Source organism: Centruroides sculpturatus, unplaced genomic scaffold (genome assembly GCF_000671375.1).
Source record: "Centruroides sculpturatus isolate CEXI.00-Female unplaced genomic scaffold, Cexi_2.0 scaffold161, whole genome shotgun sequence".
NCBI classification, from domain to species: domain Eukaryota; kingdom Metazoa; phylum Arthropoda; class Arachnida; order Scorpiones; family Buthidae; genus Centruroides; species Centruroides sculpturatus.
Window position 1 is genome coordinate 654,462 of NW_019384373.1, and position 13,980 is coordinate 668,441.

The 13,980-nt window shown below is 34.5% G+C and overlaps 2 protein-coding genes across 2 annotated transcripts; both read left to right on the top strand.

Annotated features, from left to right (window-relative positions):
- Positions 1 to 3,192: 3,192 nt before the first annotated feature.
- LOC111615514 (protein argonaute-2-like) lies at positions 3,193 to 5,220 on the top strand. Its single transcript, XM_023356921.1, has one exon. The coding sequence runs from the start codon at positions 3,193 to 3,195 to the stop codon at positions 5,218 to 5,220; it is 2,028 nt and encodes a 675-aa protein (XP_023212689.1).
- A 207-nt stretch (positions 5,221 to 5,427) lies between these two features.
- Positions 5,428 to 10,904, top strand: LOC111615525 (protein argonaute-2-like). Its single transcript, XM_023356929.1, has 3 exons — positions 5,428 to 5,710; positions 7,853 to 8,014; positions 8,110 to 10,904. Exons 1-3 carry the CDS (start codon positions 5,428 to 5,430, stop codon positions 10,902 to 10,904), a joined length of 3,240 nt encoding a protein of 1,079 aa, XP_023212697.1.
- The last annotated feature ends 3,076 nt before the right edge of the window (positions 10,905 to 13,980 follow it).

The following is a 13,980-nucleotide window of genomic DNA, read 5'->3' on the forward strand; positions in this document are numbered from 1 at the left end:
ACATACTTCCATGACACTCTTGTCTGTCCGCTACAACTGTCAAGAATTAATGCGATTGGCGAAGCGTAGTGACAGTGGGCCAATAGAGAGCAGGATCCTTGCCATAATGCAGTTTGCGCGCCAATTTTCGTACGTGCGTTAATCAAGCCGAATAGTTTGGCCGAATATTCGGTATTCGGCCTGAAGCCGAATATACTATTCGTTACAACACTAATATTTTACTAATCCTAATATATATAACGTCGTTACAAATGAAAAATATCATCCCGATTGAATTTAGAACTAAGCATCATCATAAATAACGATTCGATATTAAGACTCTATGAGGAAAGTAAAGAAAATACTAAATTAAACATTAATTGTAAACACAAACTGGTTTTCTAAAATACAAGGAAAATGCCAAACGAGGTAAGAGTAATTAATTAAACAAATCGAACATTTACAAATGTCAATTAATCGTAAAGAAAAATTAATAAATATATAAATTTTTCTTAAATGAAGAACTTAGTCAAAGCAATCAATGAACAATAACTAAGAGATGAGTCATCTCAACTCAAGAGATATGAAAACATCAAGTCAGAGATGACTGTATGGAAGCTAGACGCAATCACTTTTTCAGCTACAATGATGACACTGCCAATGAATCATTACTCGATGATGAACTTCTTCATTTCAGATGTTTTCCTCACTACCTCAGCTACAATGATGACACTGCCAATGAATCATCACTCGATGATGAACTTCTTCATTTCAGATGTTTTCTCACTACCTCAGTTACAATGATGACACTGCCAATGAATCATTACCCATTGATGAACTTTCTCATGCTGGAAGTTTTAAAAAGGAGAGCTCCAGTCAGAGAAAGGCAGTCAGAAAGAGACAGTGAGATAGTCAGCAGTTGGAGACACAGCACCAGCTAGAGAAAGGCAGTTGAGTTGCAGACTCTGTCACAGAGAGAGTTGTTGCAGAAAGCAGTTAGAGAGTGACAGAACAGCAGTTGCAGAGTTGCAGGCCCACGTCTCAAGAGAAGACATCTTGTTTACTTGGTATGTTGTGAGTCGCGTAAGTTCGAATACCTCCCGTTAGGCACCCCCTCTCGTTGTATAGATAAAAATAGGCAAATTTCCAAAATCGGGTTTTATAATTCTGTTCTAAACTTTCGTTTTTGTTAATAAATGTCCTTAAATTGGTTATATCTGACTCTGCATTCTTGCTCCTGAGAGGCTCATTCCTGGACTTCGGAGTGACTCTTTTCCTTACGCTTTAATTACCCATTTCATCTCAAACGGCAGTGTGTCCGATAAAACACATCTGGTGGCAGGACTCTACCCAAAAAAGTACGTAATAAATCTTTACGGCCCCCGGAACCTCACATTATTGTACCAGTACATAACCTATTTTTATAATTTCTACCGGTACATAATTCATTAGACTGAAAAGTGTTAGTTTTGGATGTTACTTAAATTTAGACTCTCGTAGCAAACAGTAGAATGTGTTGTATTTTAATCAGATTTTGATATAAAATGTCGTACCAGACTAATAAAAACTTAGTATTTCATAATTTAATCAGAAATTTAAAAATTCCATTAAATTTCTCATATGAACACATAAACGTTGAACCCCCAAAATATTAATGTAATCATTTGAAAAAAAAATGTTATAAGTAAGTTATATAATATGTATATATGTTACAGTCAAAACTCATTTTTAGTTAGAATGCGTTTTAACAAGTTGAAACTAGTTTATACTGGATGTTTTTTCTTAAAGTCTGTTTTGTCTGGTTATAAGTAGTTTTAACTCAAATTCATTTATGACTAGCTGTAAATTTTAGTTTTAACTAGACAAAACGGGTTTTAACAAAGACATCCAGTATAAACTAGTTTCAACTTGTTAAAACGCGTTTTAACTAAAAAGAAAAATGTAGAGTTATAAATTCTCACTCTTATCAGTCCGCTGTCTGTCATTTCTGAATCTCGATAACGGAGTTCGGTTTGATTAACTGTGAGACCTAATATGGAAATCACAGGTGTAGAAGGCTCGATTAAATATATAAGAACTTCAACACAAACCAGAAGTCACGTTATTTTAGTTCAAACTTTTCCCTTTTAAAGTTGTTATATAGATCACAGGCTATATATAGATCACTCTATTGTTAACGGAAAAGTATAATATAGAGGGGCAAATCACATCTAATTCGAGGTGAAAAGCATATATTTTAAATTAAATAAATAAATAAATTGCAGCCATGCATTGTAACGGTAACAATAAATAATTACTTTTATCATTTATGAGTTTATAACTTTTACATAATATATTATTTTCTAGGTGAAGCAAAGTATTTCATCTATTATAATATAAAATAAGATTTTAATTAGCCAGGAAAATGTTTAAGGGTATTTTTAGTTTTTAATTCAAATGAAACAGGTTGCATAAATTAACTATGAAAATTAATTATATCAAAAAATGAGAATGTGATTGGTATAAGAGTTAGGTGAGTTAATGTGTGATTCAAGGCTAATACAATGTAAATTTAGAGATTGAGTAAAAGATATAACTTATAAAGTATTTATTGACAGGAGTATTACAATATAAGAGCATAAAAAGGAGGTGTACATGTTATTCGCTTTTGTCATCCGGCCAGACAAACTGTGATATTGCTGCACTACGAAAAGTTTCATGCAGTTAGGTAATTAGCAAAAAGACTGCGATCTATCCAAAGTTTCTGCGACATTAACATCAGTTGCCCAATCTAAAATTGCAATTGTAGGAGCAGTTCGTTTTGATGGCCAAATGCGTGTACCCTAGTTTTAAATGTAAAAGTTACGCCATTTAGACTCATTTCAATGTTATTTCACAAGTTAATCAATTTTATACTTTTCCTCTCTTGTTTTAAGTAGGAAGTGGTCATTCCAAGCCGCAATCTCAACCGGTAGTATCGCCCGTTATTGAGGAGCCAGCTGCGACAGTATCAAGACAAGACGAAAGATCTACAACGACTAAACTTGCAGTCATAGTATTACCTGGTGAAAGTGTTGCAGAACCATCTTCACTGAAAGGTGTGTATAATTTTCTTTAAATAACAGTCTGTCAAACGTACAAATATAGTAAAAATTTAATAAAATATCTAGGTGCTGAAAGGGTTACCCGGTAGAAAAACCACCAATTCGCAGTGAGAGTGGACATCCATCGACAATGGCTCTTGCAACGGTAGCACAATCGGAAACAACAATCGAATATTTTTCAAGCGCTATGAAAAGATTGGGTCTGGAAATCACTTTCAGTGGTTCAAACCATTCTAGATTCGCTAAACGACCAGGAATTGGAGTTAAAGGTAGAAAGATTAATTTAATAGCAAACTACTTTCCTATAGATATACCAGAAGGAGAGATATACCATTATGACGTGGATATTCAAAAGCTTATACCTGTACGTGATGAGGGTGAAAAACTGCCCAAACATAAAAAGTATAAATGCCTGAATACAAAACAAAACAGAAATATTGTAGAAGCAATGATTAAGCAGGTGCCAATGTTTAAGAATATTCGGCCGGCATTTGACGGAGAAAAAAATTTATATACACGTAACTTGTTACCAGTTAAAGACCAAAAATTAATGACTGTGAAAGTTGCAGACGAATTTAATCCTGATAAAGAGATCAATTACGAAATAAAAATACAACCTGTGAATAGAAAAGATACGATGAGAAGATCAGCAAATAATTCAATTAATTTAGAACCATTACATCAGTTGTTAGCTGGTAGATGCAGTAATATAACGGAGGGTATCATTTTGGGAATCATGGCCATTGAAACCGTACTAAGACACGGTCCTGCCTTACGATTGGTGCCAGTTGGAAGATCATTCTTCACCAAACCACGTATGGAGGAAGTTCCTCCGTTGAGTGAAGGAAGGGAAATTTGGTTCGGTCATCATCAAAGTATGCAGCTGACAAAATGGAAGCCTATGCTTAACATAGATAAATCAGCTACGACATTTTATAAAGGTTGTTCCGTTATCGAGTTTATGTTCGAAGTATTAAATCTGGGTACTGAGAATATTGAATCGTCTTTAAGACAGTTCACAGGTCTGACCGATGCGCAGAGGCGGACAGTAGCCAAAAAATTAAAGAATTTAAAAGTTAAAGTAACGCATTTACCTTATCCTCGAAAGTACAGAGTTCGAGATATAACAAGAGAAAGCGCAAATAATATATTTTTTACGAGAAGAATTAATGACAAAGAAGTTAAGTGTTCCGTATCCGAATACTTTCGTACTGAATATAAAGCATTGAAAAATCCAAACTTACCTTGTTTAAATGTGGGAAGTAATAACAGAGCTGTTTATTTACCAATGGAAGTATGCGATATCGTTGAAGGTCAACACTGCACAAAGAAGTTAAATGAAAAAGAAACTGCTAATATGATTCGCTACACGGCTCGTTTTCCTGCCGAGAGATTCAATGATATAAGACAATCAGTTAATGCTTTGATGCTAGATTTCGAGCCATTCGCAAAAGAATTTGGCGTTCGTGTAAGTCCCAACCCCTTGAAGTTTACGGGAAGAATGTTGGATCCTCCCCAAATAACTTATCAACAACAGCAGAACATCAGACCTGTCAACGGTAGCTGGGATATGAAAGGAAAGAGATTTCATACAGGAGTAACAATTGACAAATGGGTTTTGCTGAGTTTCTCAATGGCTCGATTCTGCGACGAGAATGCTCTAGACAACTTTGTGAAAATGCTATGTAATGGTGGAAGAAATGTAGGGGTGCAATTTGCCCAACCGCTCCTTATTAAGCGCTTCACACGTCACGATGGAAGACCTTCAGATATCCTTAGACAAGCGAAAAATAGTTATCCAAATTTGCAATTAGCCATAATTGTGCTGCCACCAGAAAGCATATATTCGGAAATTAAAACAGTTGCAGAAACAGAACTGGGACTTATGACCCAATGTATAAAAGATATAAATGCCACGGGAAGAAAATGCAACCCACAAGTAATTTGTAATTTATGTCAAAAAATTAATGCCAAAATGGGTGGAGTTAACAATTCTCTGTCGCTAGCAGACAAGCCTGCAATTTTGAAGAGACCTGTGATTATTGTAGGCATCGATTGTACTCATCCAGCTCCTGGTGACAAAATAGGATATTCGATAGCAGCAGTGGTGGGAAGCCTNCTCGTTTACAACAATAAAATATTGGGTGGCAGAGTTTAAACGAGGCCGTACGAGCTGCCAAGACGAACATCGTAGTGGTCGACCATGTGAGGTGACCATGCCAGAAATAGTGGAAAAAATCCACAAAATGATATTGGATGACAGTCGACTTTAAGTGCGAGAGCTAGCAGACATGATAGGCATTTCAAAAAGTGCTGTACATCGCATTTTAACTGAAAATTTGGACAAGAGAAAGCTGTGCGCAAGATGGGTGCCGCGTTTGCTCACAATGGACAAAAACAGCGTCGTGAGAATGTTTCAATCGAGTCTTTGGCAATGTTTCGCAGCAACAAAGCCGAGTTTTTGCGTCGATTCATAACCATGGATGAAACATGGGTCCATAACTTCACACCTGAGACTAAAGAACAGTTGAAACAATGGACTGAAATGGAAAAATCAGCTCCAAAGAAGGCGAAAACAGTTTCATATGCTGGAAAGGTCATGGCGTCAGTTTTTTTGGGATGCGCCCAGGAAAAACAATCAACGGCAAGTATTAGGTGAACTTATTGCAGCACTTGAGTGATGAAATCAAGAGAAAACAGCCACATTTGGTGAAAAAAAATGTTGTTTCATCAAGACAACGCACCAGTTTACACATCCTTTATTGCGATGGGCAAAATCAATGAGTTAAGGTTCAAATTGCTTCCTCACGCACTCTATTTGCCAGATTTAGCCCCCTCGAATTATTTTTTCTTTCTAGACTTAAAAAAATGGCTTGGTGATATAAGATTTGCCAACAATGAACAGGTGGCGTCTGAAGTTGATGGCTATTTTGGGAAACTCGACAGTTCTCACTATAAACAGGGGATCGAAGCTATTGAACATTGCTGGAAAAAGTGTATCGAGCTAAAAGGAGACTATGTCGAAAAATAAAGATATGTTTTACCAAATTTTTTGTGTTTTCTTTGTTAGGTCGGGTACTTTTGGGACTACTTTCGTATAGGATATTTGTGTAGTAAATTTTTAATATTTATGATATTAGAATAAAAGCAATAAAAGTATCACTATTATTTATCTATACATAATACCAATTATTATTTATTATGCATTATATTAATAATTTCTTGAATAAATCAATTATTCATGAAACGACGTACTACTGTGTTTTATCTTTTTTTTCATATACCTTAGATCTGCAAATATAAGATTTATAAAACAATTGGGTAAACAGATACAGATATGACAGCGCTACAACAAAGACAAATTTTAAAATCTCAAAAGAAGTGTCACACGGTTGTTCATTTAAAAGCAACCAATACATCCAACACGTAAGCAATAATGCAAACCACATTTGAGTAACTTGAGTTGCAGTAATAAACATGGCAATTGTTGAAGAAATTTTAATACCCATGCATTTTACAGTAAAATAGGTATACATCAATGAGTGTACATAGAGATTAGTGTAGACAATCATCATTAAATAGGTCGATCGTTTGTAAGAAGCATACCATGACATAATCAACATAGTAGGATGATGATAACAGTGAAGAAACATCAATTTTCTTTTATGAAGTATTATCATTATTGTATCTCCCAATTCCCAAACTTTCGAAAACGCAAACAGTGTAGCCCAAAACAGAAGCGGTGATGTGTTATCTACAATACTCTTGTTACAAAGTATTTCGTAAAAAGTAAAGTGTTTAAATTGTTCGAACAAAATTGGAATTAACCGAATTGAGCTGCAAATACTGTAAACAGCCAAAATCCCGTTCCATATTGTGAACGCACGATTGAAGTTATAAGGAGGTCGATCTTTCATGTAACGCTGAAGGATCTTGATGGCCAGTATATAGAAGATGGATATGTAAATGGAATAATGCCAGTAAGTGCAAAAGAAATTTCTCACAGCACCAGCAGTGAAAACTGTTTCGAAAAACAGAGGTTCTACTGGAATCGTTCTGTTGTAATTTTTCATTCTTGAATAACGTCAAAATGCTAAAAATAAGTCAAACAGTTCAATAAAATTAGTTTATATTAGACTAATTCCTGTCAAATTTTTCATTCTTGAATAACGTCAAAATGCTAAAAATAAGTCAAAGAGTTGAATAAAATTAGTTTATATTAGACTAATTCCTGTCAAATAATAATTAAATAAACTTTAAAAGTTATATAGGATTTATTTTAAAATGTTAGGTATCACAATACTTAATTCNATGAAACAGGTTGCATAAATTAACTATGAAAATTAATTATATCAAAAAATGAGAATGTGATTGGTATAAGAGTTAGGTGAGTTAATGTGTGATTCAAGGCTAATACAATGTAAATTTAGAGATTGAGTAAAAGATATAACTTATAAAGTATTTATTGACAGGAGTATTACAATATAAGAGCATAAAAAGGAGGTGTACATGTTATTCGCTTTTGTCATCCGGCCAGACAAACTGTGATATTGCTGCACTACGAAAAGTTTCATGCAGTTAGGTAATTAGCAAAAAGACTGCGATCTATCCAAAGTTTCTGCGACATTAACATCAGTTGCCCAATCTAAAATTGCAATTGTAGGAGCAGTTCGTTTTGATGGCCAAATGCGTGTACCCTAGTTTTAAATGTAAAAGTTACGCCATTTAGACTCATTTCAATGTTATTTCACAAGTTAATCAATTTTATACTTTTCCTCTCTTGTTTTAAGTAGGAAGTGGTCATTCCAAGCCGCAATCTCAACCGGTAGTATCGCCCGTTATTGAGGAGCCAGCTGCGACAGTATCAAGACAAGACGAAAGATCTACAACGACTAAACTTGCAGTCATAGTATTACCTGGTGAAAGTGTTGCAGAACCATCTTCACTGAAAGGTGTGTATAATTTTCTTTAAATAACAGTCTGTCAAACGTACAAATATAGTAAAAATTTAATAAAATATCTAGGTGCTGAAAGGGTTACCCGGTAGAAAAACCACCAATTCGCAGTGAGAGTGGACATCCATCGACAATGGCTCTTGCAACGGTAGCACAATCGGAAACAACAATCGAATATTTTTCAAGCGCTATGAAAAGATTGGGTCTGGAAATCACTTTCAGTGGTTCAAACCATTCTAGATTCGCTAAACGACCAGGAATTGGAGTTAAAGGTAGAAAGATTAATTTAATAGCAAACTACTTTCCTATAGATATACCAGAAGGAGAGATATACCATTATGACGTGGATATTCAAAAGCTTATACCTGTACGTGATGAGGGTGAAAAACTGCCCAAACATAAAAAGTATAAATGCCTGAATACAAAACAAAACAGAAATATTGTAGAAGCAATGATTAAGCAGGTGCCAATGTTTAAGAATATTCGACCGGCATTTGACGGAGAAAAAAATTTATATACACGTAACTTGTTACCAGTTAAAGACCAAAAATTAATGACTGTGAAAGTTGCAGACGAATTTAATCCTGATAAAGAGATCAATTACGAAATAAAAATACAACCTGTGAATAGAAAAGATACGATGAGAAGATCAGCAAATAATTCAATTAATTTAGAACCATTACATCAGTTGTTAGCTGGTAGATGCAGTAATATAACGGAGGGTATCATTTTGGGAATCATGGCCATTGAAACCGTACTAAGACACGGTCCTGCCTTACGATTGGTGCCAGTTGGAAGATCATTCTTCACCAAACCACGTATGGAGGAAGTTCCTCCGTTGAGTGAAGGAAGGGAAATTTGGTTCGGTCATCATCAAAGTATGCAGCTGACAAAATGGAAGCCTATGCTTAACATAGATAAATCAGCTACGACATTTTATAAAGGTTGTTCCGTTATCGAGTTTATGTTCGAAGTATTAAATCTGGGTACTGAGAATATTGAATCGTCTTTAAGACAGTTCACAGGTCTGACCGATGCGCAGAGGCGGACAGTAGCCAAAAAATTAAAGAATTTAAAAGTTAAAGTAACGCATTTACCTTATCCTCGAAAGTACAGAGTTCGAGATATAACAAGAGAAAGCGCAAATAATATATTTTTTACGAGAAGAATTAATGACAAAGAAGTTAAGTGTTCCGTATCCGAATACTTTCGTACTGAATATAAAGCATTGAAAAATCCAAACTTACCTTGTTTAAATGTGGGAAGTAATAACAGAGCTGTTTATTTACCAATGGAAGTATGCGATATCGTTGAAGGTCAACACTGCACAAAGAAGTTAAATGAAAAAGAAACTGCTAATATGATTCGCTACACGGCTCGTTTTCCTGCCGAGAGATTCAATGATATAAGACAATCAGTTAATGCTTTGATGCTAGATTTCGAGCCATTCGCAAAAGAATTTGGCGTTCGTGTAAGTCCCAACCCCTTGAAGTTTACGGGAAGAATGTTGGATCCTCCCCAAATAACTTATCAACAACAGCAGAACATCAGACCTGTCAACGGTAGCTGGGATATGAAAGGAAAGAGATTTCATACAGGAGTAACAATTGACAAATGGGTTTTGCTGAGTTTCTCAATGGCTCGATTCTGCGACGAGAATGCTCTAGACAACTTTGTGAAAATGCTATGTAATGGTGGAAGAAATGTAGGGGTGCAATTTGCCCAACCGCTCCTTATTAAGCGCTTCACACGTCACGATGGAAGACCTTCAGATATCCTTAGACAAGCGAAAAATAGTTATCCAAATTTGCAATTAGCCATAATTGTGCTGCCACCAGAAAGCATATATTCGGAAATTAAAACAGTTGCAGAAACAGAACTGGGACTTATGACCCAATGTATAAAAGATATAAATGCCACGGGAAGAAAATGCAACCCACAAGTAATTTGTAATTTATGTCAAAAAATTAATGCCAAAATGGGTGGAGTTAACAATTCTCTGTCGCTAGCAGACAAGCCTGCAATTTTGAAGAGACCTGTGATTATTGTAGGCATCGATTGTACTCATCCAGCTCCTGGTGACAAAATAGGATATTCGATAGCAGCAGTGGTGGGAAGCCTGGATTCATATCCCAGCAAATTTAAGGCGTCCGTTCGTGTTCAGCATAAGAAACAGAAAGTAGATCAGAAAACATTTGGACAGGATATCGTGATCGATCTGAAAGACATGATGAATGAAATTTTGCGTGAATTTTACAATCGAACGAAAGGAAAGAAACCGGAAAAAATCATAGTTTTCAGAGACGGTATTAGCGAAGGAGAATACAGAAAAGTTATTGACTATGAACTGGTACAAATTAGAAATGCCTGTAAAGAAATGGCTCAAGGGGAGAAATACGAACCTCCAATTACATATATTGTAACTGGAAAAGGTCATCATACACGTTTTGTTCCTGTAGATCGAAAAGATGGCGTGGGGAAATCGAAAAATATCCCACCCGGTACTACAGTCGATACAGACGTAGTGCATCCCGTTTTCTACGATTTCTTTTTATGCAGCCATATGGGGATTCAAGGTACAAGCAGACCTGCCCACTATACGGTTCTTTGGGACGACAATAACTTCACAGCTGACGAGCTCCAAGTGTTAACTTACTATCTATGCCACACTTATGTCAGATGTACCAGAAGCGTGTCCATCCCGTGTCCAGTTTTGTACGCGGACCTTGCAGCTTATAGAGCAAAACAATATTTAATAGCAAAACTGGAAGGTATGTCAAGTTCAAGTAGTGACGTATCAGAACGGGAAGAAGTTATTATACAGCAAGGTATTAAAGAGGTGATTAAAGTAGTAGACAATATGCAAAATCGAATGTATTTTGTATGAATATATACGTAATATTACTTACTAATTGTTAAAAAATTAGAATTTTACACTAATTACTGTACCGGGCTTGTTCAGTGCTAATTGCCCTGTAGTGAAATCTTTACCTGTTATGAAGATAATTGACATGTTGTAATTGTGCCATTAAAATGATTAATTAAGTGAAAAGATTTTAATATTGAATGGTTTACTTTAACTTTATAATATTGATCGGAGAGATATGAAATTATCTATTGCAATGGAGGACTTCGTAAACCGGTATTACAGAAATATTTTAGTAAAATTATTAAGTCCATACTGTCACAATCTTTATTCATGTGGATAAAAACTGTACTTTCATCTATTCGATTCATCAAACACGCTAATTATTTGTTGTTTATAATAGAGAGGTTGCAGCCGAAGTTTTCATGTGTAAAACGTGAACGTCGAACGTCGAGCGCCGCTTACAAGATAGCGGCGTTCGACGTTCGACGTTCAGGTTTTAAAGATGAAAACTTCGGCCGCAACTTCGGTAATGTATTATTGCGTCAATGGTTGAATAACTGCGCTTAAATCTATTCCGATCTATCTATCGATGATGTTGTATATTTGTATAAATATTAAAAACCTCTTATAAAGTACATTTTCTATAACTTTACTGAACGTAGGAATGATGATATCTGAATAGGGTTTAGAGCCTGTATTTTAATATATTGGGATAATTACGTTATTTAATTTAACGGAAAGTAAATTATTTATAAATGATTTATTAATTAATCAACAATCACAGAGGATTTGCAATAGTAGATGCAATTTGTATTAAAATATATGTAGATTCATAGTTTATATAAGGGGAATTTGTTTTAAGTGTGAGAATTATATTGAAAAGTTAATATCTTAGCTGGCAGATGACTAGAGAGGAAATGTATTTGAATTCAAATATTTCCTTTAAAAAATTCGAAATGCAGAAATAAAGTAGGCCATTATACACGCGTTATACTAAATTACAATATTTACAATATTTGTATTTTATAAGAAAAGTTCGGTATTAAGTATATTAATGTTAAACTATGAAAATAAAACTTTAAATGTTAAGACCAACAATAAAGTTAACAGGAACAGGAATGCAACATTCATTTTACTATCTGAAGTACTTATGCATGTACTGAATTAAATTTTACAATAATATACTATATATAAAATATAAATAGACAACAGTAACTTTTCGGATGTCGTTAACACACAATACAATGCTTTAAAATACGTTAACGCTTAGGACTTTCAAGAAAACAAATAATACAATTTAATGTGCAATTTCTCACTTTATTTAGAACTTTAACTTTTCTGAAGTGCTAAGCATTGCAGCGCATTATACACTGTCAGAACTATTATTTCGAATATCAGAGTTGCAAACATTCCCTCATACAAACTCATTATTTTCAGAAAAAATAATGCTTAAAATGATCTGTATTGAAAACTGACTAGTGAAAGCAATTCTTTATCGCTGACATTGAAAGTATACGGAGTTTGATGCTTTACCGAATTACACAAACAAATAAATATATCAACATATAATAATCATTAGTTTATAATAAATAAATTTCCGATTACTACCATATGGAAAAAATGTAAACAACATAGCATACTCTTTTCGAAATTGACATATTTAATATGAATGACAGTTGAAAATCGCTCTTCACAACGTGAAGTTGAATCCATGTGTGACACAAGCCGGGAGCACAGGGCAGTTCCCTAAATGCCACTTAATCGGCACTGTTGTTAAAACCCGACCTCGGTGTTGTTGGATGGCTAAAACTCGATAGAAGGGTAAAATCGAGTAAGAAGTGCGTTAAAAACTCGGCAGGTGTCTGTTTTTCGAAGTGACTGGAGACATGTTTAACATATAACAAAAAGAAAGATTTATTAACTATAACTAACCGTATGATATACATCGCTATGCGGTTAAATGTGATTATTGTATTGACAATTTTCACAGAAAAAGTAACTAATTTCTAAGCTCTATCGCGTGCCTAATTTCTACTTCGAGAAAAAGTTTACAAATTTTTTATCCTAACATACATAATATCTCTCATTCGTAATAGAGATATGTAGGCGACGAACTTTGCTTCCTGGAAGAGTCGGAGCCGCTTAAATGTCTTTCAACCTGTGTCTTCTCCTTCGGCTGGATCAAGTCCGTTGAATGGAGGTCAGGTAGACGAAATGGGCACGATTACCAATTATAACTTCTAGTTCGATTGCCTCGAGCTTCCAGTAGCTCTCGCTTTTATATTATTGTCGCGTGAAAGAGATCACGTGATCGCCCGACTGCTGACAATGACGGTGCATTCTTAACACCTATGTGTCAACTTTCCCATCTTATTGTTATTACAAACCTTGACTTCTGATTTGATTCTCGCAAAAAGCGTTTTTTTTTTTTATCAGATCTGTTTACAATTCGAAAAACACAATTCACATCAAGTTTTTTAATCCTCTTAAAATCCCGTTCACACATAAAAGTGTACAAGAACATCTAAAAATTCTAACTCCATTCTAAATATATTAGAATACAGAAAAACTATTCCACAAAGATTTTTAATAGTGTACATATACAGTAGAGCGTCGATTATCCGAAAGTCAATCATACGAAATGTCAATTATCCGAAATAATTCCATTCGGCAAACTGTGTAACTTTCATTTTGGCATAGCGAAAAACTGTATATTATATTTTATATTATAGATCAATAGATATTGAATTGTACTCGAAAAATTATAATAGTATCTTCTATATATATATTGCGTGTGTGTAAGCATTCAGTAAAAAAAGGAAATTATAACAATAATTTATATGTCAATCTTCTGCATAAATTTAGATAATAAAACTTTAACATATAGTGCAAATTTAATGTGATATAAAACGAATTATTAACCGATTTTTTTCTAGACATTTCATAAGTTTTATATGTTAAGCAAAGAAAAATCGTTTCAGGACATCTCTTAGCACTATTATTTTGTATTTTTTAAAATAGAATTGAACATAACTGCCACTTGTTTTTCATCAGAATTCATAAAATCTGCGTGGACCAAACCGCTAAAAAATAT